Source organism: Ornithorhynchus anatinus, chromosome 15 (genome assembly GCF_004115215.2).
Source record: "Ornithorhynchus anatinus isolate Pmale09 chromosome 15, mOrnAna1.pri.v4, whole genome shotgun sequence".
NCBI lineage: Eukaryota > Metazoa > Chordata > Mammalia > Monotremata > Ornithorhynchidae > Ornithorhynchus > Ornithorhynchus anatinus.
Genome location: NC_041742.1, coordinates 22,753,708 through 22,780,860, shown reverse-complemented (window position 1 = coordinate 22,780,860; position 27,153 = coordinate 22,753,708). Strand labels below are relative to the sequence as shown.

At 45.3% G+C, this 27,153-nt stretch overlaps 2 protein-coding genes and 1 long non-coding RNA gene across 4 annotated transcripts in view; 1 reads left to right on the top strand and 2 right to left on the bottom strand.

The window, feature by feature from the left end:
- The window catches only part of RAB9A (RAB9A, member RAS oncogene family), a 21,003-nt gene extending 14,288 nt beyond the window's left edge, over positions 1–6,715 (bottom strand). Inside the window, exon 1 of one of the 2 annotated variants that reach the window (XM_029079866.2) lies at positions 6,562–6,715. The gene's annotated coding sequence lies outside the window, so the exon portion shown is untranslated. Of the gene's footprint in view, positions 1–468; positions 551–6,561 lie in introns of those variants that run through there. The other variant, XM_003431070.4, reaches the window with a different exon arrangement.
- On the top strand, positions 6,173–18,556 carry LOC107547947. The gene is made up of 3 exons (XR_001604380.3): positions 6,173–6,281; positions 13,115–13,210; positions 18,411–18,556. It is a non-coding gene; the product is annotated as an uncharacterized LOC107547947 (long non-coding RNA).
- TCEANC (transcription elongation factor A N-terminal and central domain containing) lies at positions 17,708–27,153 on the bottom strand. The gene is made up of 2 exons (XM_001515251.4): positions 27,067–27,153; positions 17,708–18,950 (listed from the first exon to the last, which is right to left on the bottom strand). Exon 2 carries the CDS (start codon positions 18,946–18,948, stop codon positions 17,869–17,871), a length of 1,080 nt encoding a protein of 359 aa, XP_001515301.1. The 5' UTR covers positions 18,949–18,950; positions 27,067–27,153; the 3' UTR covers positions 17,708–17,868.

Here is a 27,153-nt window from a genome sequence, read left to right as displayed (position 1 = left end):
CCCCGGGCCTCAGTTTCCCCCTCTGTCAAAGGGGGCTGAGGACTGGCAGCCCCCCGTGGGACAACCTGATTGCCTGGGGCTTCCCCGGGCCTCAGTTTCCCCCTCTGTCAAAGGGGGCTGAGGACTGGCAGCCCGCGTGGGGCAACCTGATTGCCTGGGGCTTCCCCGGGCCTCAGTTTCCCCCTCGGTCCAAGGCCTGGCAGCCCCGCGTGGGCCCACCTGATGACCCGCTCTCTCTCGCAGCGCTTAGGCCAGTGCTCGGCCCCTAGTAAGCGTAGGAAACCCCAGCATCCTAACCCACTTCCCCGCGGCTCAGTCCAGGGGGCCTGAAGACGAGGGGACCCCCCCCCCCCCGTCCCCCCGACCAGGTGGCCCCCGCCTCCCCAGGGCCCGGGCCGGCGCCTGGCACGTAGTGAGCGCTTCGGCCTAGGGGGGAGGATTGGCATGACGCCTCCCTCGTCCGCTCACCTCGACCCGGGGCCCCACGGCCGGTCCCGACGGAGGAGGAGGAGGAGACAACATGGCGGCGGGGGCGGGGAGGGAGAGGCGCATGTGACCCCGGGCCTGGGCAGGACCGGCCCCCCCAACCCTGCGCCAAGCGCTCAGGCCCAACCCTATTGATTTTGTTAATGAAACGTACATCGCCTCGATTCTATCTAGTCGCCACTGCTTCTTGCGAGATGTTCTTCCCCCTCGACTCTTTTCCCCCTTTCCCTCTGCTCCTCCCCCTCTCCCTTCCCATCCCCTCGGCACTGTACTCGTCTGCTCAACTGTATATATTTTCATCACCCTATTGATTTTGTTAATGAAATGTACATCGCCTCGATTCTATCTAGTCGCCACTGCTTCTTGCGAGATGTTCTTCCCCCTCGACTCTTTTCCCCCTTTCCCTCTGCTCCTCCCCCTCTCCCTTCCCATCCCCTCGGCACTGTACTCGTCTGCTCAACTGTATATATTTTCATCACCCTATTGATTTTGTTAATGAAACGTACATCGCCTTGTTTCTATTTAGTCGCCATTGCTTTTACGAGATGTTCTTCCCCCTCGACTCTTTTCCCCCCTTTCCCTCTGCTCCTCCCCCTCTCCCTTCCCATCCCCTCGGCACTGTACTCGTCTGCTCAACTATATATATTTTCATCACCCTATTGATTTTGTTAATGAAACGTACATCGCCTCGATTCTATCTAGTCGCCACCGCTTCTTACGAGATGTTCTTCCCCCTCGACTCTTTTCCCCCCTTTCCCTCTGCTCCTCCCCCTCTCCCTTCCCATCCCCTCGGCACTGTACTCGTCTGCTCAACTGTATATATTTTCATCACCCTATTGATTTTGTTAATGAAACGTACATCGCCTCGATTCTATCTAGTCGCCACCGCTTCTTACGAGATGTTCTTCCCCCTCGACTCTTTTCCCCCTTTCCCTCTGCTCCTCCCCCTCTCCCTTCCCATCCCCTCGGCACTGTACTCGTCTGCTCAACTGTATATATTTTCATCACCCTATTGATTTTGTTAATGAAATGTACATCGCCTCGATTCTATCTAGTCGCCACTGCTTCTTGCGAGATGTTCTTCCCCCTCGACTCTTTTCCCCCTTTCCCTCTGCTCCTCCCCCTCTCCCTTCCCATCCCCTCGGCACTGTACTCGTCTGCTCAACTGTATATATTTTCATCACCCTATTGATTTTGTTAATGAAACGTACATCGCCTTGTTTCTATTTAGTCGCCATTGCTTTTACGAGATGTTCTTCCCCCTCGACTCTTTTCCCCCCTTTCCCTCTGCTCCTCCCCCTCTCCCTTCCCATCCCCTCGGCACTGTACTCGTCTGCTCAACTGTATATATTTTCATCACCCTATTGATTTTGTTAATGAAACGTACATCGCCTCGATTCTATCTAGTCGCCACCGCTTCTTACGAGATGTTCTTCCCCCTCGACTCTTTTCCCCCTTTCCCTCTGCTCCTCCCCCTCTCCCTTCCCATCCCCTCAGCACTGTACTCGTCTGCTCAACTATATATATATTTTCATCACCCTATTGATTTTGTTAATGAAACGTACATCGCCTTGATTCTATTTAGGTGCCACTGTTTTTACGAGATGTTCTTCCCCTCGACTGTATTTATTGCCATCGTTCTCGTCTGTCCCCCCGATTAGACTGTAAACCCGTCCAAGGGCAGGGACTGTCTCTATCTGTTGCCCACTTGTTCATCCCAAGCGCTCAGTACAGTGCTCTGCACCTAGTAAGCGCTCAATAAATACTATTGAATGAATGAATGAACCCTCCCCTCCCCCGGGGACGGGCCCGACCCCTGCCCTCGGCCCGGTGACCTTGGCCAAAGCGCCTCAGGGCCAAGAACCCGGGCTAATAATAATGTTGGTATTTGTTAAGCGCTTACTATGTGCCAAGCCCTGTTCTAAACGCTGGGGTAGACACAGGGGAATCAGGTCGTCCCACGTGGGGCTCACAGTCTTCATCCCCATTTTACAGTTGAGGGAACTGAGGCCCAGAGAAGTTAAGTGATTTGCCCACAGTCACAAAGCTGACAAGTGGCAGAGCTGGGATTCGAACTCATGACCTCTGACTCCAAAGCCCATGCTCTTTCCACTGAGCCACGCTGCTTCCCGATTAGACTGGAAGCCCATCAAAGGGCAGGGACTTTATCTGTCACCCATTTGGCCATTCCAAGCGCTCAGTAATAATAATGTTGGTATTTGTTAAGTGCTTACTATGTGCCGAGCACTGTTCTAAGCGCTGGGGTAGATACAGGGGAATCAGGTTGTCCCACGTGAGGCTCACAGTTAATCCCCATTTTACAGATGGGGTAACTGAGGCACAGAGAAGTGAAGTGACTTGCCCACAGTCACACAGCTGACAAGTGGCAGAGCCGGGATTTGAACTCATGACCTCTGACTCCCAAGCCCGGGATCTTTCCACTGAGCCACGCTGCTTCTCTACAGTGCTCTGCACATAGTAAGCGCTCAAGAGATACTATTGAATGAATGAATTTATTGCTATTGTTCTTGTCCGTCTCCCCCAATTAGACTGGAAGTCCATCAAAGGGCAGGGACTTTATCTGTTACCCATTTGTCCATTCCAAGTGCTCAGTACAGTGCTCTGCACAAAGTAAGCGCTCAATAAATACGATTGAATGGATGGATGAAAGTCCTGGGTTCGAATCCCACATCCGCCCCTTGGCAGCTGTGGGCCTCACTGAGCTCCTCTGGAAAATGGGGATTAAATGTGAGCCTCACGTGGGACCACCTGATAACCCTGTGTCTCCCCCAGCGCTTAGAACAGTGCTCTGCACATGGTAAGCGCTTAACAAGTACCAATATTATTATTATTACCAATATTATTATTATTACCTCAGCGCTTGGAACAGTGCTCTGCACATAGTAAGCGCTTCACAAATTCCCCTGTGTCTCCCCCAGCGCTTAGAACAGTGCTCTGCACATGGTAAGCACTTAACAAATACCAACATTATTATTATTACCAATATTATTATTATTATTACTTCAGCGCTTGCAACAGTGCTCTGCACATAGTAAGCACTCAACAAATACCAACATGATTATTATTATTGGCCGAGTCACTGAACTTCTCCGGGCCTCAGTGACCTCGTCTGGGAAATGGGGATTCCTCCCTGACCTTAGTCATTCCGGACCCTGTTGGTTTTATTAATGAGACGTCCATCCCCTTGATTCTATTGATGGCTTTTATTTTAATCAGATGTACATCCCCTTGATTCTATTTATTTGATATTGTTTTAATGAGATATTCATCCCCTTGATTCTATTGATTGCTATTGTTTGAATGAGATGTCCATCCCCTTGATTCTATTGATTGCTATTGTTTTAATGGGATGTTCATCCCCTTGATTCTATTAATTGCTGTTATTTTCATCAGACGTTCATCCCCTTGATTCTATTGATTGCTATTGTTTGAATGAGATGTTCATTCCCTTGATTGTATTTATTGCTATTGTTTGAATGAGGGGTTCATCCCCTTGATTCTATTTATTTGCTGTTGTTTGAATGAGATGTTCATCCCCTTGATTCTATTGATTGCTATTGTTTGAATGAGGTGTTCATCCCCTTGATTCTATTGATTGCTATTGTTTGAATGAGATGTTCATCCCCTTGATTCTGTTGAGTGCTTTTGTTTGAATGAGATGTTCATCCCCTTGATTCTATTTATTTGCTATTATTTTAATGGGATGTTCATCCCCTTGATTCTGTTGATTGCTATTATTTTAATGGGATGTTCATCCCCTTGATTCTATTGATTGCTATTGTTTGAATGAGATGTTCAACCCCTTGATTCTATTAATTGCTATTATTTTAATCAGACGTTCATCCCCTTGATTCTATTTATTTGCTATTGTTTTAATGAGGTGTTCATCCCCTTGATTCTCTTTATTGCTATTGTTCTTGTCTGTCCGTCTCCCCCGATTAGACTGTAAGCCCATCCGAAGGCAGGGACCGTCTCTATCGGTTACCGATTTGTACATTCCAAGCGCTTAGTACAGTGCTCTGCACATAGTAAGTGCTCAATAAATACTATTGAATATTCTCTGGGCCTCAGTAACCTCATCTGGAAAATGGGGATTAAAACTGTGAGCCCCACATGGGACAACCTGATCTCCCTGTATCTGCCCAGTGCTTAGAACAATGCTCTGCCTATAGTAAGTGCATAACAAATACCAATATTATGATTATGTGCAGAGCACCGTTCTAAGCGCTGAGGGAGACGCTATTTATTTTCTTAATGAGGTGTACATCCCCTTGATTCTATTTATCGTGATAATGTTGTCTTGTTTTTGCTTCGTTCGGTTTTGCTCTGTCGTCTGTCTCCCCCGATTAGACTATGAGCCCGTCATGGGGCAGGGATTGTCTCTATCTGTTGTCGAATTGTACATTCCAAGCGCTTAGTACAGTGCTCTGCACATAGTAAGCGCTCAATAAATACTATTGAATGAATGAGTCCAGGGTCATCAGGTTGTCCCACGTGAGGCTCCCAGATAATCCCCATTTTACAGATGAGGGAACTGAGGCCCAGAGAAGTGAAGTAAATAATAATGTTGGTATTTGTCAAGCATTTACTATGTGCAGAGCACTCTTCTAAGCGCTGAGGGAGACACAGAGTCATCAAGTTGTCCCACGTGAGGCTCACAGTTAACCTGATGACCCTGTATCTCCCCCAGCGCTTAGGACAGTGCTCTGCACATATTAAGGGCTTAACAAATACCAACATTATTATTAATCCCCATTTTACAGATGAGGGAACTGAGGCCCAGAGAAGTGAAGTAATAAGAAGAATAATAACGTTGGTATTTGTCAAGCGCTTACTATGTGCAGAGCACATTCTAAGCGCTGCACTTACTATGTGCAGAGCACTGTTCTAAGCGCTGGAGGAGATACGGGGCCATCAGGTTGTCCCACATGGGGCTCACAGTCTTAATCCCCATTTTACAGTTGAGGTCACTGAGGCCCAGAGAAGTGAAATGACTCTCCCACAGTCACACAGCTGACAAGTGGCAGAGCGGGAATTCGAACCCATGACCTCTGGCTCCATAGCCTGTGCTCTTTCCACTGAGCCACGCTGCTTCTCTAATATTAATGTTGGTATTTGTTAAGACCTTACTATGTGCAAAGCACTGTTCTAAGCGCTGAGGGGGTTACAAGGTGATCAGGTTGTCCCTCATGGGGCTCACAGTCTTCATCCCCATTTTACAGATGAGGTCACAGAGGCCCAGTGAAGTGACTTGCCCAAAGTCACACGGCTGACAAGTGGCGGAGCCGGGATTAGAACCCATGACCTCTGACTCCCAAGCCTGTGCTCTTTCCACGGTAGGGCTTCGGAAGGGGAGAAAGAGTGATTGTTTGGAGGATTCGAGGAGAAAGGGTAGGACGTGGGCCAGGGGTCCGGGGCCAGACAGGCCAGATCGAGGCCCAGTGAAAGTTCACATTATGCCAGGCACGGGACTAAGACATACAAGCGAGTCAGGTCAGACCCAATCCTTATAATAATAATTATGTTGGCATTTGTTAAGCGCTTACTATGTGCCGAGCACTGTTCTAAGCGCTGGGGGAGATACAGGGTAATCAGGTTGTCCCACGTGAGGCTCATAGTTAATCCCCATTTTACAGATGAGGTAACTGAGGCCCAGAGAAGTGAAGTGACTTGCCCACAGTCACACCCCCTGTGGGACTCGGAGTCTAAGGAGGAAGGCGGTCGGGGGTCACCGAATGACCATTTGCAGTGGAAGAAACTGAGGCACGGAGAAGGTAAGTGACTTGTCTAAGGCCACACACGGCGGGCAAGCGGCAGAACCGGCTCTAGAGCCCAAGTTCTCGGTCGCTTTCTGTTTGGCCAGGCTGCTTCTCATTTCAGTTTGTTGAGCACTATATTAAACCCTTGGGGAGTAACTGGCAGTCTGGCAGAGAAGCCAAGAGTTTAAAATAAATTACAAAGAGGAGAAAATAATTAAGCTATATACACAGAAGACAGGGGACCACCACACATGGTAGATGTTCTGGAATATTCTCTCTCCGATTGACTACTTACCCCCAGCACTTGGTCCCGCAGAAAAAATGAACGTCTCTCTGCTGTTTAGCTCATCCAAGCGACTCATATAGTCCTTTGCAGTCAGTAAACATCAACAAATACTACTGACTGACCGAGGGGCGCTGACGTTATACTCTCTGTGAAACGGAGACGAGGAGAGAAGAAGGTGAGGCTCCTAAAAGGGTCCCTTTTCCTCTCCAGGCCGCAGAAGTCACTGGTGAACCTGGAAGCCTCCCTTCCTGGATCCACAAGACCTATGGGGCTCTTGCTGCCTCTTAAACCGGCTCTTCATCAGCCCAGAAGTCACTTCTTCTCAGGCTGATTAAGTTTCAGCAAATTATCCCTGCCCAGCTATCCCTAGCCCAGCCCCTCTTTTAGGTGGCTTTCCCGAATCATCCTCCTACACGTACACCAAAAAAAAAACCACAAAAAACCCCTCCTTCCAGCCACTTGTGGAGGCAGAAGTTAGCAAGATATGGGAAGAGGAAGAGAGCCAGAGTACCAAATAGCGCTGATAGCTATGATGGAGTCAAAGATAAATAACACTCATTGTTAGGCACACACCCTTCACGTTCACAGCCTGTATCTCTGCCTATCCGGGCTCTCCCGTCTTCTTTTTGCAGGTAGGGTCTTAATGACTTGAGAGCATTTGCGCCTCATTGGCCCAAATTGACATCACAAGGCCTCTCAACTCACCAGTCCTTTTAAGCCCAGTTTATCCACTCGGAGATGAATGGTCCTGCATTTTCCCCCAGGCCAGAGTTCAGGGGAAGGGTCTCAAAAGGGCTCCTCACAGTATTCAGAACTGGCCTGTGAGGGCTACCCTGGTGCCAGCAGGGACTTTTCTGGGTGTTGATCTCTCTAGGACGTCCCCTTATCTCTCCTCCAAACCACTACCAAGCACTTATAACATCCCCCCCCCCCCTTGACTACTCCATCAGTCTCCTCCCTGACCTCCCTGCCTCTAATAATAATAATGTTGGTATTTGTTAAGCGCTTACTATGTGCCGAGCACTGTTCTAAGCGCTGGGGTAGACATAGGGGAATCAGGTTGTCCCACGTGGGGCTCACAGTTTTCATCCCCATTTTACAGATGAGGGAACTGAGGCCCAGAGAAGTTAAGTGACTTGCCCACAGTCACCCAGCCGACAAGTGGCAGAGCTGGGATTCGAACTCATGAGCCCTGACTCCAAAGCCCGTGCTCTTTCCACTGAGCCACGCTGCTTCTCCAAGGAGGGGGCCTCTGGTCTCCCTCCTTTCCAGCCCATTCTTCACTCTATTGCCCAGGTCGTTTTTCTGACAAACCATTTATCCAGATCTCCCCACTTCTCATAAACCTCCAAAGGATGCCCATCCACCTCCGCATCCAACAGAAACTCCTTACCATCAGCTTTAAGGCACTCAAGCAGATCTCCTCCTACTTTACTTCATTGATCTACAATTGCCTAACCGGCAGACTTTGCTCCCCTAATACCAGTCCACTCTCGCACCGCCCACGTCTTCCCTTTGTCCTAGAGCTCCCTCCCCCTTATCCAGTAGACCACAAATTTGCCCTTCCAAGCCCTCCTACAATTACATCCCTGGAGTAGCAGCGTGGGTCAGTGGAAAGAGCACGGGCTTTGGAGTCAGCGGTCATGGGTTCGAATCCCGGCTCTGCCCCTTGTCAGCTGTGTGACTGTGGGCAAGTCACTTCACTTCCCTGTGCCTCAGTGACCTCATCTGTAAAATGGGGATTAACTGTGAGCCTCACATGGGACAACCTGATGACCCTGTGTCTACCCCAGCGTTTAAAACAGTGCTCTGCGCAGAGTAAGCGCTTAACAAATACCAACGTTATTATTATTATCATCTCCTCCAAAGAAGCCTTTCCTGACTAAACCTGGCGCATAGTAAGTGCTGGTATAGTATCTGGTATAGGGCCTGGCACATAGTAAGTGCTTAGCAAATACCATCAAAAAATGGAATATAGTCTGCACAGCACTACTCACTTGCTCTCAGTCCTGGAGCACGGAGGAAATAAGCAAGAGCAAGCGGGCAGGGGTACCCCACATTTCCGAGTGTGTGTGTTTAAGAGCGCGACCCATTTACAGCCATAGTGATGGCAACATAGAGCCGATGCTCTGCCAAAATGCCACCACCCAGGAGGCTGCTTCCTTGGTAACTGCTGAGGGCTTTGCCACCTCGTTGGCTGACTGTTTCGCAGTATTTCTTTTGAGTCTATTTCACAGAAGGCCCTTGGTGATCCTTCCACCTTCACCACTGAGGCCTGAACCGGGACTCGAACCCAGGGTTCTAGATTTCCAGAGCAGAATGAGTAGCAATAGACTTGTAGGGGATAAAAACTTCCCTAAAGGTCTGGATAGATCACAGGCCTGGAAATCAGAAGGACCTGGGTTCTAATCCGGGCTCTGACACTCGTCTACCGTGTGACCTTGGGCAAGTCATGTAACTTCCTTGTGTCTCAGTTATCTCCTCTGTAAAATGGGGATTAAGACTCTGAACCTTTCACCAGTACTTAGTACAGTGTCTGGAACATAATAAACACATAGCGAATTCTGAAATATTTAGCAAATACTTAAAAAAACAAACCCCCAAATCCCAGCAACCCAATCCAGAGTTGTCGGGAGAAAACGTGAATTCATTCATTCATTCAATAGTATTTATTGAGCACTTACTATGTGCAGAGCACTGTACTAAGCGCTTGGAATGGACAATTCGGCAACATATAGAGACAATCCCTGCCCACTGACAGGCTTACGGTCTAATCGGGGGCTTACAGTGTAATCAGGGTTTTGTACTAAACGTGAACATGTAGGTTTTGTTTTGGAGGTCTGGGAAATTAGGTGAAACTTGAAGTCACCATTCCTTGCTAGCCTTGCCCCTGATGGGCCAATATGGGCTTTGTGCTACATTTTACCCTATTAAATAATCTGATTCTGATTACCGCATTGCTTGGCCACAGGCGAGTTAAGCTGGACCTTGAAAGCACATAAATGGATAAAAATGAATAACCACCGAATGAAACTTTAAACTTTAAAAATAGATCTGGTTGTGAATTTTCAAAACATTGCTAGCTAAAACTGAAACAGAGAAAAGTCTACAGATATTATTACAAGGATATAGCTGAGTAGTACAGAAAGGCTAGTGGGACGACTAAATATGAGACAGTGCTGTCGTCCAAGGCCCGTGAAGATAGGAATTCATCCACTACTCTCAACTTCTGCTACTCCTCTGTCCTAGCATTTCCAAGATGACTGATGACCACCCTGGACAACTTTAATGAACTTATAGTCATCCCTGACATGCTTTCATTAATGAATTTAAGGTTAATCAAAATGTTGGTTCCGTATCAATGACTCATGTTCAAGAAGAACTGCTTTTTAATTATTATTTACAGGCATCATCCTCAGAGCCATGGAGAGATTGCCTCTGACAGCTCAGAGGATTGTGTCACACAAACTGTGCGGGTAGTTGGACGGGGACAAATTAACTGGACTTTTTCAGGAAAAGAAAGGAAAGCAGTATATGATGTGAGACCTTACTGATTTATACCGGAGGAGTTGGATGGTTAGAATAGGGGTGGAAACTTGTCACAAAAGACACTCTCTCTGTTTCTCTCTCTCTGTCAAGGCCAGGCAGACACACAGATACTCCCGCAGGGCAGGGGTGAGGGGGAATGCAGACAGACAAGGACTAGAGAGGGAGACATGGAGCCACACACAATGTTAGGGTTTAGCAAAGCATCTATTTCTTCTTGGGGCTGGAACTGGGCAGGATCCGGACTGTCTGTTCCCTGATGTACTGTAAACTCGTTCATTCAGTCGTATTTATTGAGCGCTTACTGTGTGCAGAGTTTGGGAGGTACAGTTCAGCAATAGAGACAATCCCTGCTCACAACGGGCTTACAGTCTAGAACAGGTGAGACAGACGTCAAAACAAGTAAACAGGCATCGAAAGCATCAGTGTAAATAAATAGAATTATTGATATATACACATCAAAACAAGTAAATAGGCATTAATATAATAGAATTATAGGTCTGTACATATATACATACAAGTGCTGTGGGGTCGGGGGGTAGAGCAAAGGGAGCGAGTCGGGGTGATGGGGAGGGGGATCTGAGGAAAAGGGGGGCTTAGTGTGGGCGGGGAGTGTGTCTGCTAATTCTGTTGTACTCTCCCAAGTGCTTCTTACAGCGTTCTGCACATAGTAAGCACTCAGTAAATACCATTGATGATTGAGCCGGGGTAGGAGAAAGCCAGGTCCTGGAGGACTGCTGCAGCTCAGGTTTACAGGAAACACCTATTTTACAGTAAGAAAGGGCAAGCAGCCTCACCCCCCTCAATCCTAATCTCAAGGGGGTGATAGCCCCCCACCATCTCTGCGTTGCCACTCCCAGGCCTGATACTGTCTTGGAGTAGTAATCATATTTGGTGAGCATTGACTGTGTGCAGAGCACTGCACTAAGCATTGAATTTGGGGAAGCAGCGTGGCTCCGTGGAAAGAGCCTGGGCTTCAGACTCAGAGGTCATGGGTTCGACTCCCGGCTCTGTCACTTGTCAGCTGTGTGACTGTGGGCAAGTCACTTAACTTCTCTGTGCCTCAGTTACCTCATCTGTAAAATGGGGTTTAACTGTAAGCCTCACGTGGGACAACCTGATTACCCTGTATCTACCCCAGCGCTTAGAACAGTGCTCTGCACATAGTAAGCGCTAAACAAATACCAACATTATTATTATTATTATTATTTGGCCAAAGGTGCAGCTTAATTTTGAACACTTTCTAGAGATATGAGAAGCTATTTCATTTTATCATTAACTGTAGAAACGAAAAGTAATTCACACAGGAGAGGAAAAATAAGTGAAACCTGCAAACTAGTTGCCAGGTCCGAGACCGAACAATTTTTGCTGTGACGTTGCTAAGAACGTAACCTGGAGCGAGCCCCGAGAATGTGGGAAGGCTAGCTACTGAGCCTTGTAGTTTATTTCCATTTTGAGTTTCAAATGTTTGCTTTGGCCCAAACTGTTACTTTTTCAATCTGCTAATCCCCGCCACCACCAAGAAAGCTGTTAAAACGGAGTATGTTTCCTGCTGGATTGAAACAAAGCTCCTACCCTATGTCTGAAGTCATGCATGGAAACTTTTATTGCACTGAAACAGCAGATTGGTTTGGACACTAGCCAGGCAGCTGACTTGGGTACTGTCCAGCTCTGGAAATTCCAACATTACAAACGCAAAGGGGCAGCATTCTCTTCAAATCTAACACACCCAAATTTCACTTCTGGTCAGAGCTCAGATCCCGTTGGAGTTTCTTTGCAGGATGTAACTGTGGCCAGAACTTCTCCTTCGAGTCTCTCCTCTGATGTCACCTCCACCATTTCGTTTGCAGGCTAAGACCGTTTCCTCGGAGCGGGACAGATTTTTTAAGACCCTGTGCTCAGGCTGAGGTTTCAGAGGTGTAGAGCTAAAAGTACAGGGCATGACTTTCTCTCCGTCCTTTAACCCCAAGCTCAGTAGTCCCTGTTTCCCTTGAGCCAACACTACCGAAGCTGTTTCCACTAAGCCGCTACCGCAGTGGGCCTAGGTTTCTGGAGTGGAGATAGAGGGGAGTCAGAAAACTGGGAGGGAAGATAGGACTGAGGTTGGGCCAGCAGGAACCCTAAAAAGCTGTGGGAAAGAGCCAGGTTTTGTCCTTTCTGTGCTGGTGCAGGGGTTCACCAGAACCCAAGAATCTCCTTTCAGACTGTTGCTGCCACTTCAGTAATCCTCTTGCTTCTCTTTTATTCAAAAGAATGAGCTTCATAAGAGCAGTATTAGAGCTACTGCTCTAATATTCTCACCCTCCTATTTATTTATCAGCTCCCTTCACCCACTCCCCTGCCAGCCTACGCTCTACATTCTGCCTAAGTGAATCTGGTCACCGTCCCTTGGTCTCACCTCTCTTGGTTCTGGCTCCTTGTCCATGCCTGGAATTCCCTTCCCCTTCAAATCCACCAGGATAATCAGTGGATCAATCATATCTGTGGTTTGTTTGCCTCCCCGAGTAGTTATTTGAAGGCAGGGACGAGATCTTTTACCTATACGGAACTGTCTGAGCGCTTCAAACAGTACTCTGCCCGCAGTAGGCACTCCATACATAATCGATTAATTGATCTCAGCTCTCATTCCCATTTTTCCCTGGCCAGGGAGATCTTCCCAGAGGTCCTGACTCGGAGTTCTGAGACCCGAGACAGCTGCAAGGGGAACCAGGGAGCTGAAGTAGGATACTGGGCAACGTGGCACCTCTGCCAAAGATGAGAGTTTCTGGTGGGACACTGAAGTCTGCCTCTCCCGGGCCCTTTTAAGTCCTGGGCTTTGTCGTTCGTTTTCTGAAGGACGTGGAGTGGAACTGTAAACCTCTGGAGAGGATAAAACCTCTCTATTAAGGGTAATTTCCCTTTGAAATAACGGCACAGTTTTCTCTAGAAGGACCTGTCTAGACAATGGGAGAAGCCCAATTTTGTTGTGGGGGAAAAGTACATTTCTCTCACATCTCCTTTTCCATTATATTCACAGGAAAAATGAACTCTATGAGTACCGGGCTCACACTTGTAAGAGGGAAGCGATCCTATGACTTAGAGTTTACGTGACAATACCGGAGGGGTCAGAAAGGTATTTATGGTACTTTCCTATTTATAACATTTGACTTTTGTGGGTAGCAAAGAGATAACTTGGATTCATACTCTGACCTGTTTTGGAAACTCCCAAACCTATTATCTGGCATTTCATAGATATTCTGTAACTACTTTTACAATATCCTTGAAATTCCCCCCATATTTCTTTTCTTATATATTTGCTTTCTTACTGCAGAGGTCTTGGGAAAATAATATGTTAAGAATACTTGCAAAATAGAATAGGAATAATTGGCAAAAACGCGCCCAAAGAAATGGACATCGCATTTCACCTTGAAAGTCAACCAACGGACTTTTGTGAGACCTTGAGATAATGATGATAAAAAAGTGCTTGTTAAGTCTTTATTATGGGCCAAACATTGTGCAAATTCATATCCAATCAGAATAGACACAGTTCCTGACCCAATCTAAGAGAAGTCGGCGATCTTAAAGGTGCAGGTCCCCTGTGAAGTTATTCTGCCTCCATTCATGAACAGTACAAATCCAAGAACAATTGTCAACTATTCTTAGGCATCCCACCCCACCTTGCCCCAACACCATGATTCTCTTCTTCCCAGCATTCTGTTCACAGAGGGGCCGTTTCCTCTTTTCTCTTTGGGCTGAGCACTTTTAGTGAAGTTTTAGTTGTCTCCTCCCACTGGGATAGTGTCCTGAGGCGGTTGCCTTCCCATCAGAAGTCAGCCCCACTTACATTCTCAGTCGTGGGTTCCTGCTGCACAGGTGACCACTTAAGAGAGTGTTAAACTCAGTTTTATTCATTCATTCAATCGTATTTATTGAGCACTTACTACGTGCAGAGCACTGTACTAAGCGCTTGGAATGGACAATTCGGCAACAGATAGAGACAATCCCTGCCCATTGACGGGCTTACAGCCTGGTTTTAGTGTCTCGCTTTCCAAACTTCACTTTGGGCTATATTGTTGCTTTTGTGGTTTACCACCAATAATGTAACTTTATCATATATCTAAAGTTAGAAATCCCTTTGTGCTTAATCCAGTCAGAACACCCTAGTGACCTTTATTTAAAAATGCCTCTGTGAATGTGAACAATTTAACATTTAAGTCTAATGTTAAAAAAGCACTTCTTCAAGCTTTCCTGTCAATAATTCCCTTTGATTAGCCACATATTAAATTTGACATTTTAGAAGTAACACACTTTTTATTTACCAGCACATACTTAAAAGGTCACAAAATTTTTATCTTCATTTATTTATTTATTTTTTTCAGAAAATGGAGAGGTAGGGATTTTTCCCCTGGGTTCTCAACACATAGCTGACCGGGAAAAGTCTCTGTGATTTCAAAGGCTCCAACTCTAGAAAGAGATCAGCTTGGCATATTAGATAGTGCACAGGCCTGGGAGTCAGAGGTCATGGGTTCTAATCCTAGCTCTACCACGTCAGCTGTGTGACCTTGGGCTAGTCACTTTATTTCTCTGGGCCTCAGTTACCTCATCTTTAAAATGGGGATTGAGACTGTGAGCCCCATGTGGGACAACCTGATTCCCTTGTGTCCGACCTAATGTGCTTGTAATAATGATAATAATAATGATGGTATTTGTTAAGCGCTTACTATGTGCCAAGCACTGTTCTAAGCACTGGGATGGATACAAGTTTTTTAGGTTGTCCCACGTGGGGCTCACAGTCTTAATCCCCATTTTATAGATGAGGTGAATGAGGCACAGAGAAATTAAGTGACTTGCCCCAAGTCACACAGCTGACATGCTGCTTATATCCATCCCAGGGCTTAGTGCAGTGCTTGGCACATAGTAAACGCTTAACAAATACTACAATTATTATTATTAACCCTGAAAAGCTTTACTCCCAAATCATTTTTAGAGGAAGTTAGAAGTTTGTAGTGAAAGGGGACATGAAACTTTTGAAATTTTGTAAGATTTGAGGGTGGTGGGAAGGGCTCTGCCATCTCAGATGTCACGGTACATTTATGGGTACAGCCCCAAGTTTTGGAGCATGCCAGCCCGCACATGGGGCATATCAAAGATGGCAGTATCCAGGTCAAAGTTAATAATGTTGGTATTTATTAAGCGCTTATTATGTGCAGAGCACTGTTCTAAGCACTGGGGTAGATACAGAGTAATCAGGTTGTCCCACAGGAGGCTCACAGTTAATCCCCATTTTACAGATGAGGTCACTGAGGCACAGAGAAGTGAAGTGACTTCCCCACAGTCACACAGCTGACAAGTGGCAGAGCAGGGATTCGAACCCATGACCTCTGATTCCCAAGCCCGGCCTCTTTCCACTGAGCCACGCTGCTTCTTCACTCAGAATCAGTGGGGAAACATTGATTAGGCCTAACTATATTGCCTCATTTGCTTACATTCCCCCTTCCCCCTCTTGCCCCGGCCAGCAAGTTACCAGAACAATATACCATTTGTTGGCAGGGTGGACAGAGAAGCTGAGATTTGAATCGAGTTAGACATGACTTTCACAACCCCAAGCACTGGCTCACTGACCTTGCCCTCACTACTAGCTCTCCTCTGTTCCATTTCCAGCTCCCTAACTGTTATATAAGAACAAAGCGTTTCTTTCAAAAGTTAAAAATGTATAAATACGGCACTGTTCACATCTATCGCGAACCATTTCCCATATCACTCAACTCCAAAGAGAAAGAATATTTTTTCTCAAAAAGGAAGTCTAAATTATTATGATAATTTAGATTTTGTGGTAGTAATTTTGAATAACTGCAGGAAGTACTGATTTGATCCACCCCAACAACCCGCTCACAGTACAGTGGAAGAAGCGTGACTCTATTCTTCAGAGTTGAACTCAGTCAACCGAAGTTATTTATTGAGTGATTCTTGAATGTGAAGCACTGAGCTAAGTGCCTGGGAGAGTTAGACAGAAGCGAGACAACATTACTGGCTCTGAAGGAGTTTACAATCCGATGGAAACATAAAATCTAAAGAAGATCACTGTTGTGGCAATATTATGTTTCAGCCTTGACCTGCGTTTTTGTTCAGAAGTAGCGCTTATGCCCGATTCAATGGTAGGTCCCTTGAATTCTGCGTGGGTAAAAGTGGCATCGTATCTGACTGATCATTAATAGAGGCACACATTTATCAGGCACTGACTTGATTTTACTGGCTTTAGTGGAGGACCAGTAAAAACTGGGGTTGTATTTCTCACCTCACTACACCCTGCTCTCTTACACAAGAGCCCTCAAGGCTTCCTCCGTGGTTTCTTTTTTATAGAGGACTTTGGTGTCTGAACAGTTAACTTTTCATTCTTCTAGGCCACCAACTCAAGCCCTGTTGTTTTGTAGTTCATATCCCTGAAGGGGCTCTGCTAATCTGGTAAAGTAATTCTAGTGCAAGTTTATAAGGGTGCACATTGATTTTTGAACCCTTCTGTCATTTCAATCAGAGCTTAGAATGAGGGGGTAAGGAGCCGGGCCAAGAATCAATAGCATTTTTCTATAAGAAGAATCCATAAAGGGGATTTATAAAAGGGAAGAGAGATGAAGGGAGCTGATGAGGACATATTTGAGGCATTAAGCAAATGTGTTTTAGGCCACATCCTAAATCAAGCAATCAATCAATCAATAATATCATTTATTGAACATCTACTGTAATGAGCATGTGGGGGAGTACAACACTGTAAGAGACCCGAGGGCAGGAATCATGACTACTAACTGAACTGTTGTCTCCCAAACACTTAGTAAAGTGCTCTGCACACAGTAAGCGTTCAGTAAATACTATCGGTTGATACTAAAAATTCAGTATACATGATCCCTGACTTCAAGAAGTTTACAGAGAAAACAATAAACAAAAAAAGGATTCTGGCTCTGGGAAAAGCTTCTTTTTGAGATTCAATCATATGTACTGAACGTTTACTGTGTGCAGAGCACTGTATTAAGCACTTGGGAGAGTACAATATAACGGACACATTCCTTGCTCACTATTATAGTCTAAAGATGGAGACAGACGTTAGTATAAATAAATACACTATTGATAAGTACGTAAGGGCTGTGGGAATGGAAGGGGGATGAATAAAGAGAGCAAGTCAGGACAACGCAAAAGGGAGTGGAAGAAAAGGAAGAGAACTTAGTCAGGGAAGGCCTCTTGGAGGAGTTGTGCCTTCAATAAGACTTTGAAGACGGGGTGGGGAGAGTAATTGTCGGTTGGATGTGAGGAGGGAGGGCGTTCCAGGCCAGAGGCCGGACGTGGGTGAGTGGTCGGCAGCGAGTTAGACGAGATGGAGGTTCAGCAGTAGGTTAGCTTTAGAGGAGCGAAGTGCGTGGGCTGGGCTGTTTTAGGAGAGTAGCGAGTTGAGGTAGGTGGGGGCAAGATGATTGAGTGCTTTGAAGCCGATAGTGAGGAGTTTCTGTTCGATGCAGAGGTGGAAGGTCAACCACTGGAGGTTCTTGAGGAGTGGAGAAACATGGGCTGACAGTTTGTGTAGAAAAATGATCCGGGCAGCAGTCTGAAGTATGGACTGGAGTAGGGAGAGACAGGAGGCTGATTATCAAGGTGGGATAGGATAAGTGCTTGGATTAACCTGGTAGCAGTTTGGATGGTGAGGAAAAGGCAGATTTCAGCAATGATGTAAAGATTGTATTCTTTTACCCGGCAGGCTGGTCACTAATGGTGTTTCTACTCGATTAACCAAACATCTGCTCACTATCACAAACAAACCCATTTGCTGTGGTACCACTGTTCCCCACATTCATTACAAATGACGTACGTCATCATTTGCTCATCTGGGTTTGCCCTTCGCACCCAACTTGGAAGGAAGAGTGTCCCTCTGGAAATCATGGTGACCTTGCAATCAGATTTCTCACAGCGCCTACACTTGACTTTGTTTGTCTGGGTGCCTTCAGGTACTTGAGGGAGATGATGTTCTTGCACACAGGTTTCTGTGTACGAAGCCCTCAGCCGCTTCAGTTCGTCACTTGCCATATCCATGACTGTCATTTCAGCAAATGCCTCTGGAGTCAGGCTCCCGGAGAAGAGGTTTTGTTGCAAATGCACGTTTTTTGGGTTCCTCAAATTGGAAACTTTGCTTCTGATGCAATTTTTATACTTCTTGATAGTTTTAGAATACAAAGCATAAATGTGTTCTTCAATTTCTCTGGCCAGTTTTTGCCCCTGATCAACTTTTGATTGGTCAGAGGAAGAATCAGTTAAGGCTCCATGAAGAAGCCCCACAGCTTTATGTCTTACAGATATCACAGGATCCTGACTCCAGCTCGATTCACCAGCAGTGGGGAAAGGATCATCGCTAGGAGGTTCCAGAGCTTCAACTCGAATCTCACCGACTTTTGACACGACCCCTTCAACATCTGCCGGAACATTTTGGGAAGGCAGCAAATTATTCAAACTCTCAGTGCCTAACACTTCATCCTTACTTCGCTGTTGTGAGGACCCCAGAGTTTCTTCCTGAACCACATCAAAATGTGCAGTGCCGTCATCACCGCTTTCTGGAAATAACTTTGAAATGCTTGTTGTTGGAAGGTGGGTATTCTTATGAAGTGCTTTCCACTTTGCTAATAAACATTTGGCTTTCTTCTTAAAAGCCACTAAAGGGCACTTTCTGAGAACCTCATACAAAACTTTGATAACGTTGGTTTCCTGGAGAATTTCTGTGGTCATGTGCATAGTTTCTAGTTCAGCAAGGTGGTCCCCGAGATCTTGAAATTTCTTTCTGGCCAGGAGCTGTTCAAGGAGAGAAGCTCTGGTTACCACTTCCTTCTTGCCAGACATCTCTGCAGCTCCAAGGAAAGGAAAAACAATAGTTAGCACTTTCTCAGGTCTGCTAGTTAGTCAACAACTTCTTTTAAAACAGTGAGAGCCGAAGTTTTTTGGGTTTTTTAGTTGTTTATTTTTTTGCCAGTTGTTAGCGCTGTTCAATTATGTACAAACCACAATCAGTTAGGGTGTTTTCTATTAAAAAAAAGTGTTACATAACATGATTAACTGCAACAAAAGAGATCTGAAACCAAGTTCTCGAGTTTCAATAGGATCTCATTCACAGGAGCACAGCGACATTAGAGAGAACTTTAGCATTAACTCTTGAAGGATATTTTTTCCCACTCTGATTCCTACACATCTGTGGACTGGGTCAAGGATACGTCTTTCATTCAATCACAGGGTAGGTCTGGAAAGAGGAAGCACATGGTGTTGGCATCAATATGGTGACACGTGTCTCAAGATGTTGACTGACAACTGGACAGAGTTGGCTTTATCTGGGCCTGGAAAGAGTTGTCCTGGTCTGATACCTACACTGGCTTTCAAGATCCGAGCACCAAGCAAAGTGAGTCTCGGGCTCTCTTTTGGGGTATACAGTTGCTCCCGGGGTTCTCGAGAGATGTGGTATCAACGGGCCGAGAGCACAACCAGGAATGGCATGTTGGAACTCCAGCTGCCATGCTGCGGCCCCTGAGGGTGAAACCCCCAAAACGGAAAGTGGGAGAGAATTGAAAAGTCTGTTTGAAATCTCCCAAAATGGCGATTGTTGGTACTGACCCAATAGGCTCTGAACCCATCTGTCTTGGCCAGGGCTCTGGTTGGCTCATTCCTAGTAGAGCCTTGAATAGGTTGGGTCCCAAATTGTGCCAAACTGGGCCGAGGCTAGAGCGGCATCAAACCAAATGTAGCCGAATTTAGCACTCGGAAGTGTCCATTCTTGTTTATTTGGGGCCGAGGGTGGTGGGGAGAGATTTAACCAGGGCTCCTCGGAGCTGTAACGTTATTATATTGAGCAGGGCCGGGAGGGAAACTGAGGTAGATTCTGACACAAGGTGTTCAGTCTCTGGTAGCTTGGCTCCACTGGCTCGTCAGGCAAACACTAATGCCTAAGGTGTGAACTGGGGACTCCTCTCATAGGGAGAAGGATTGTCACAGTAACACCACATCATCAGTCTGGGGAAACTAAACAGCCAGTTTGTGCTTCTGGGCTCAGAAAACCAGGTGGACTTCCAACATGTTTCTTTAACACGGGCTGCTAGGCTCTCTGCACCCAGAGCTGTTTAAAGAACCTGGCTGGAGGCAACATATTATTATTATTATTATGGTATTTGATAAGTGCTCACTGGGGAAGAGATTGATGAGGATGACAAGGCTGGGTTTGAAAACAGCAGAGTCTGACTGAAGAAAGACTTCCCCTTTCCTGCCTGCCAGCTGTTCAGGCAGTGGCTGGGTTATTTATGGCCCTGCAGCCTCGAGGGAAGGGTTAAGCTGGACTTTGAGGATGCAAAATGAGGTCAATGCTTTGCAAGCATGGCAGTTTTAAGCTCAAATACTCTAATGAAACTGGGTTACCGGTTTAGGGCAGCTCCGAGTTTCACACCAGTTCTAAGCTAGGCCATTATAACACGGGATTTCCATCTTAACAGGAAAGATGTAAGTGCAATATTACTTTATGAAATCATGTACGATGCTCCAAATTAGACTGAAAAAGCCGAAGAGCCGAGTTCCGGGGTTCGGAAGCAGCACCTTGAGGGACCTGAGGGAGGAAAGCGATGGTTCTGGAGTGGGAGTGGGTGAGGAACGTGAAGGGGACTTTTGGACAAAAGCTCTAAATGCAGAGGGACTTCTGCAAAATGTTGTAGGTGACATCATTGTGTTATGTTGCATGCCCGGCATAAGGCTCGTATCATCAAGTGTACCTGGGAATCCTTTATCTGCCAGTTCTGGCACTGACCACCTATCTAACTGGCTAGCCACCCAAAAAGATAAGGGGGAAAGGCCCAAAGGTTTCTAGAACAGAGGAACAACTCACTCTTCATGGCCGCTCCCAGAGGCTCTTTTACACGGGATGTTTATCAGGCACCAGAAAAAATCAGCAGGAGCATAACCAACTAAAGGGGACGACCTGGACGAGGAGGAGGGGGAAACAGACAAGAAAAGCCCAGGGCCACAAGAACATGGAAGCGTCGGTGTTAGAAGAGAAGGAAGTTCCTGGGAACTAGGTGGGAAGTGGAGTTCCTGTTTTGCATCTAAAGGGATCAGATATGGTGTTTGGTCAGGAAGGTTAACTACGGGGAAAGGGCCCGTGGGTGGGTGGGGAAGCAGCGTGGCTCAGTGGAAAGAGGCTGGGCTTCGGAGTCAGAGGTCATGGGTTCGACTCCCGGCTCTGCCACTTGTCAGCTGTGTGACGGTGGGTGAGTCACTTAACTTCTCTGTGCTTCAGTTACCTCATCTGTAAAATGGGGATTAACTGTGAGCCTCACGTGGGACGACCTGATGACCCTGTATCTCCCCCAGCGCTTAGAACAGTGCTCTGCACATAGTAAGCGCTTAACAAATACCAACATTATTATTATTATTATTATTATCCCCACATGGGAACTAAGAAAAGTGTAGTGCGGTGGACTCAAGGTACGGTGGCCGCTGGGTTTTAATTAGGAATAAGTTCGGATCAGGGACAGGGTGGATCTCACTGAAGATTTTACTGTACGACAACTGTTGCTTCTGAGACCTTTAACGAAGTATTGGTCACCTGTTTATAACCAGAGTGTGCCAGAGTGATCTCTATGTGTGGACTCCATTGCTCTGCACATGGTAAGTGCTCAATAAATACCACAGACTGACTGAGCTGGAGACTGACTGTCACAGAAAGTGGGGCATTTAGCATTCTTCTTTATAGCAAGCAGCCCTTAGGGTGTGGGAATGGCTAGCCGAATCCTGAGTGCTTCCCCAACCCTTAGCGGGTCCCAAATCAAAAAGGCAGAAGATGGAGGCAACAAACAGGATAATCTAGGGGTGCACAAGCACGGAGCCCCAAGGTCGTCCCTACCTGAGGTGGTGCTCCAGCTGGACATCCCCACCTCAAAAGTGAGCAGGCCTCGAAAACTTCTTGCTCACCTGAGCCTAGGGCTATTGGCTAAGAGAGGTACGCAGTTACAGAGTACATGCTCTAAAACGAATGGTAGGACAAGAGTTTGGTTCTTGCTGCTGAGACTTGGAAATGAGCTCGTGTTTACCATAATAATAATAATAATAATAATGTTGGTATTTGTTAAGCGCTTACTATGTGCCAAGCACTGTTCTAAGCGCTGGGGTAGACATAGGGGAATCAGGTTGTCCCACGTGGGGCTCACAGTCTTAATCCCCATTTTACAGATGAGGGAACTGAGGCGCAGAGAAGTGAAGTGACTTGCCCACAGTCACACAGCTGACAAGTGGCAGAGCTGGGATTCGAACTCATGAGCCCTGACTCCAAAGCCCATGTTCTTTCCACTGAGCCACGCTGCTTCTACCATGATCGGGTTGGGGCCACCGGGAGGAGGATACGGTTAACGCTGAAGGCCAGGTATGCTTGGGAAGAAATAGGTTCTTACTGAAGAAAAAATGATTAAACAAGTTACCTTCTAAAAATCACTTCAGGGTGTCATCGTTTAACCACTTGACATCTTACTGTGAGTAACTTATTGAGAAATCATTCCCCATCACGTCAGTAGAAGAAACCAAAATACTTTCCGAATTAAGAATGATTCGTTTCAGAGGATTTCCTGGGTTCAATTCCCAACATCTTAGTTTTTTTAAATTCCCTAACATAAAATCCAGGCATTCTTAATCTACTCTGCTTGCCTTGCCAACTGTTCCAGTTTTTAAGGAATGTCTTTCCTGACACTTAAATGTTAATTTTCTGGATTTGTGACTCTTCTAAGGCCTTGAGAAGAGTCAGAGTTTCTCAGTGGGAAGTCAGGCAAATGTCTCACAGCCCAAAGGCAAGTCACTCTCTTTCAGGGAAGTGAGGAAGCCTGAGGCCGTTCTGCTTCTGACCACCACCCTCACCCATAGTTACACAGCCAGTTCAGGATGCCAGGAGGCCTCATAACCCCTCACGGTGCTCTCCCTCAACCAACTTTTTAATTTATTTCTTCCCTTTCTGGGCTATCAAACTATCAACACGGCTCTCAAATTGTAACGACTAAAGAAATATTAATTGGAGAGTCAATATTGGATGCCATTTTCCCTGCCTAAGGTGTGTGTGCCTTCTCTCTGCAGTGAACCAAAAAAGATCAATTCCTCAGCTGGCCATTTAGTTTTTTCTCCATTTTCCTCTATAGGGATTTATTGATTAGTTTTGCTGCCTACCTTAAGTAAAGTTTATTTCTCTGAGTATTTAGAAGACAAAAAAAGATGCAAGTAGGGTGAGTAGATAGCATGTGAGAAACACAAGACTATAAGCTCATTTTGAGCAGGGGACATATCTACCAACTCTGTTATATTGGAATAATTATGGGATTTGTTGAGCGCTTATTATGTGCCAGGTACTGTTCCAGGTACTTAGTTAAGTGCTTTGCACACAGTAAATGCTCAATAAATATGACTGATTGATGAATGGACTTTTTGCATATTCCTGTTGTTGGGTAGAGATTGTCTCTGTTCATTCATTCAATAGTATTTATTGAGCGCTTACTATGTGCAGAGCACTGTACTAAGCGCTTGGAATGTACAATTCGGCAACAGATAGAGACAAACCCAGCCCAATGATGGGCTTACAGTCTAATCTGTTGCCTAACTGTACTTTCCAAGCACTTAGTACAGTGTTCTGCACATGGTAAGCGCTCATTAAATACAATTGATATATTAATGAATATCAATGCAGAGGATTAAACTGATTTTAATAAGAACTGGTTAACAGTGTGCCACAAGAGGGCGTCAGGAAACAAACAAAAAAAACCCCATAATTAAAAAAAAAATTGATATTGTATGTATTCTATTGTTGGCTCCAGAATCTTAATTTTGGTGCCTGTCTTTTTCTCGTACCTAAACCACTGCTTAATACAGATTCCTAGCTTTTCAGCTGAGCAGTTTAGGCTCAAGCTCCACTGACATCACTGAAAATGTATCAGCCTAAAGAAAACAGATATGTAATGTAAAAAGCAAAGGCCAGTGTCCTGCAAAGTAGTACACCCGCATGGCACAATAAACTTCTAGTGAAAAGAAAGAAAAGAAAAGAAAAACACTTGGTATGCACCCCACTCTCAGCCCTAAAGCACATATGTTCATTTCCACATGTATTATCACCCCCTCTAGACTGCAACCTAGTGGATTTTACCAAAAACAAAAAATCCAGAATTTGTAGCAAAGGGAGTCCATGAAAGAAAAATGTTTAAGAATTTGAAGCTACTGTGGATTTAAATTCTTAGGGCCGCGTCATTTACTCTTAAAGGCTAAAATAATTTTCTTGCATTTGGGTAGGACAAGAATTTGGGTAAGGAAACGGGGGGTCCTGCAAGATTTGTATATATGTTCTAAGTGCTTAGTACAGTGCACTGCGCAGAGTTAAGGGCTCAATTGTTGAACGTTTCCTTGAAAGTGTGTGTGGTTTGTGAATGTGGAATGTTTTCCCGGTAACTTAAATGTCAACTGTTGGTTTGCTCATCCTGAGCCAACACAGTCATAACACCGAGACCTTCTAAGAAATTATAAAGTACACCGTGGATTACTCAATCAGTGGTATTTACTGAACACTTACTGTGTGCAGAGCACTGTATTAAGCACCTGGGAGAGCACAATAGATTACGTAGACACTCCCCCATGGCCCTGTCCCCTCCAATATCAATCAGTGGTATTTATTGAGTGCTCACTGGGTCCTGAACACAGCATTTAAGTGCTTGGGAGAGGACTATTTAGTACCATCTAGACCCCCATATAGACTGTGACTCCGCTGTTGGGCAGAGATTGTCTCAGAATTGTCCATTCCAAGCGCTTAGTACAGTGCTCTGCACACAGTAAGCGCTTTACAAATACCAACATTATTAGCATTTGTATATATTTTTATTACCCTATGTATTTTGTTAATGAGATGTACATCCCCTTGATTCTATTTATCGCTATTGTTTTTGTCCGTCTGTCTCCCCCGATTAGACTGTGAGCCCGTCATGGGGCGGGGATGGTCTCTATCTGTGGCCGAATTGTCCATTCCAAGCGCTTAGGACAGTGCTCTGCACATAGTCAGCGCTCAATAAACACTGCTAAATTAATGAATATTATTATTATTGTGCTTAGAACAGTGCTCTGCACATAGCGCTTAACAAATACCATTATTATTAGTATTATTATTGTTATGCTTACTACAGTGCTCTGCACATAGTGTGCGCTTAACAAATACCAACATTATTATTATTATTGCGCTTAGTACAGTGCTCTGCACATAGTGTGCGCTTAACAAATACCAACATTATTATTATTATTGCGCTTAGTACAGTGCTCTGCACATAGTGTGCGCTTAACAAATACCAACATTATTATTATTATTGCGCTTAGAACAGTGCTCTGCACATAGTGTGTGCTTAACAAATACCATTATTATTATTGCGCTTAGAACAGTGCTCTGCACATAGTCAGCGCTTAAATACCAACATTATTATTATTATTATTGCGCTTCGAACAGCGCTCTGCACATAGTCAGTGCTTAACAAATACCATTATTATTATTATTATTGCGCTTAGAACAGCAATCTGCACATAGTAAGCGCTTAAATACCAACATTATTATTATTATTGCGCTTAGAACAGCGCTCTGCACATAGCGCTTAACAAATACCATTATTATTATTATTATTATTATTGCGCTTAGAACAGCCCTCTGCACATAGCGCTTAACAAATACCATTATTATTATTATTGTGCTTAGAACAGTGCTCTGCACATAGTAAGCGCTTAAATACCGACATTATTATTATTATTGCGCTTAGAACAGCGCTCTGCACATAGTAAGCGCTTAAATCCCAACATTATTATTATTATTATTGCGCTTAGAACAGCGCTCTGCACATAGTCAGCGCTTAACAAATGCCATTATTATTATTATTGCGCTTAGACCAGTGTTCTGCGCATAGTCAGCGCTTAACAAATGCCATTATTATTATTATTATTGCGCTTAGAACAGCGCTGTGCACATAGTCCTTAAATACCAACATTATTATTATTATTATTATTGCGCTTAGAACAGCGCTGTGCACATAGTCCTTAAATACCAACATTATTATTATTATTATTATTGCGCTTAGAGCAGCGCTGTGCACATAGTCCTTAAATACCAACATTATTATTATTATTATTATTGCGCTTAGAGCAGCGCTCTGCACATAGTCCTTAAATACCAACATTATTATTATTATTATTATTGCGCTTAGAGCAGCGCTGTGCACATAGTCCTTAAATACCAACATTATTATTATTATTATTATTGCGCTTAGAGCAGCGCTCTGCACATAGTCCTTAAATACCAACATTATTATTATTATTATTATTGCGCTTAGAGCAGCGCTGTGCACATAGTCCTTAAATACCAACATTATTATTATTATTATTATTGCGCTTAGAGCAGCGCTGTGCACATAGTCCTTAAATACCAACATTATTATTATTATTATTATTGCGCTTAGAGCAGCGCTGTGCACATAGTCCTTAAATACCAACATTATTATTATTATTATTATTGCGCTTAGAGCAGCGCTGTGCACATAGTCCTTAAATACCAACATTATTATTATTATTATTATTGCGCTTAGAGCAGCGCTCTGCACATAGTCCTTAAATACCAACATTATTATTATTATTATTATTGCGCTTAGAGCAGCGCTCTGCACATAGTCCTTAAATACCAACATTATTATTATTATTATTATTGCGCTTAGAACAGTGTTCTGCGCACAGTCCGCGCTTAAATACCAACATTATTATTATTATGATTGCGCTTAGAACAGCGCTCTGCACATAGTCAGCGCTCAAACATTACGATTATTTTTCTCATCCCCATTTCCCCCCCAACAGGGCAGTGACTGGTGCAAGGTCTCCCATCCGGGCGGAGGCGTCCAGTACGCTCCCCCGAAGGCCCCCGCCCCCCCAACCAGGCCCTCTCACCTGGACCTTGGGGGGGGGGTCAAAGGTCACGGCGGCCCAGTCAATCAGGGGCGGCGCCCTCCCCCCTCCAACGCGCCTGCGCGGGGG

What these genes read in the sequence shown, in the direction of transcription:
- TCEANC (XM_001515251.4), bottom strand. Translation starts at nt 18,948, where the DNA reads ATGTCTGGCAAGAAGGAAGTGGTAACCAGAGCTTCTCTCCTTGAACAG.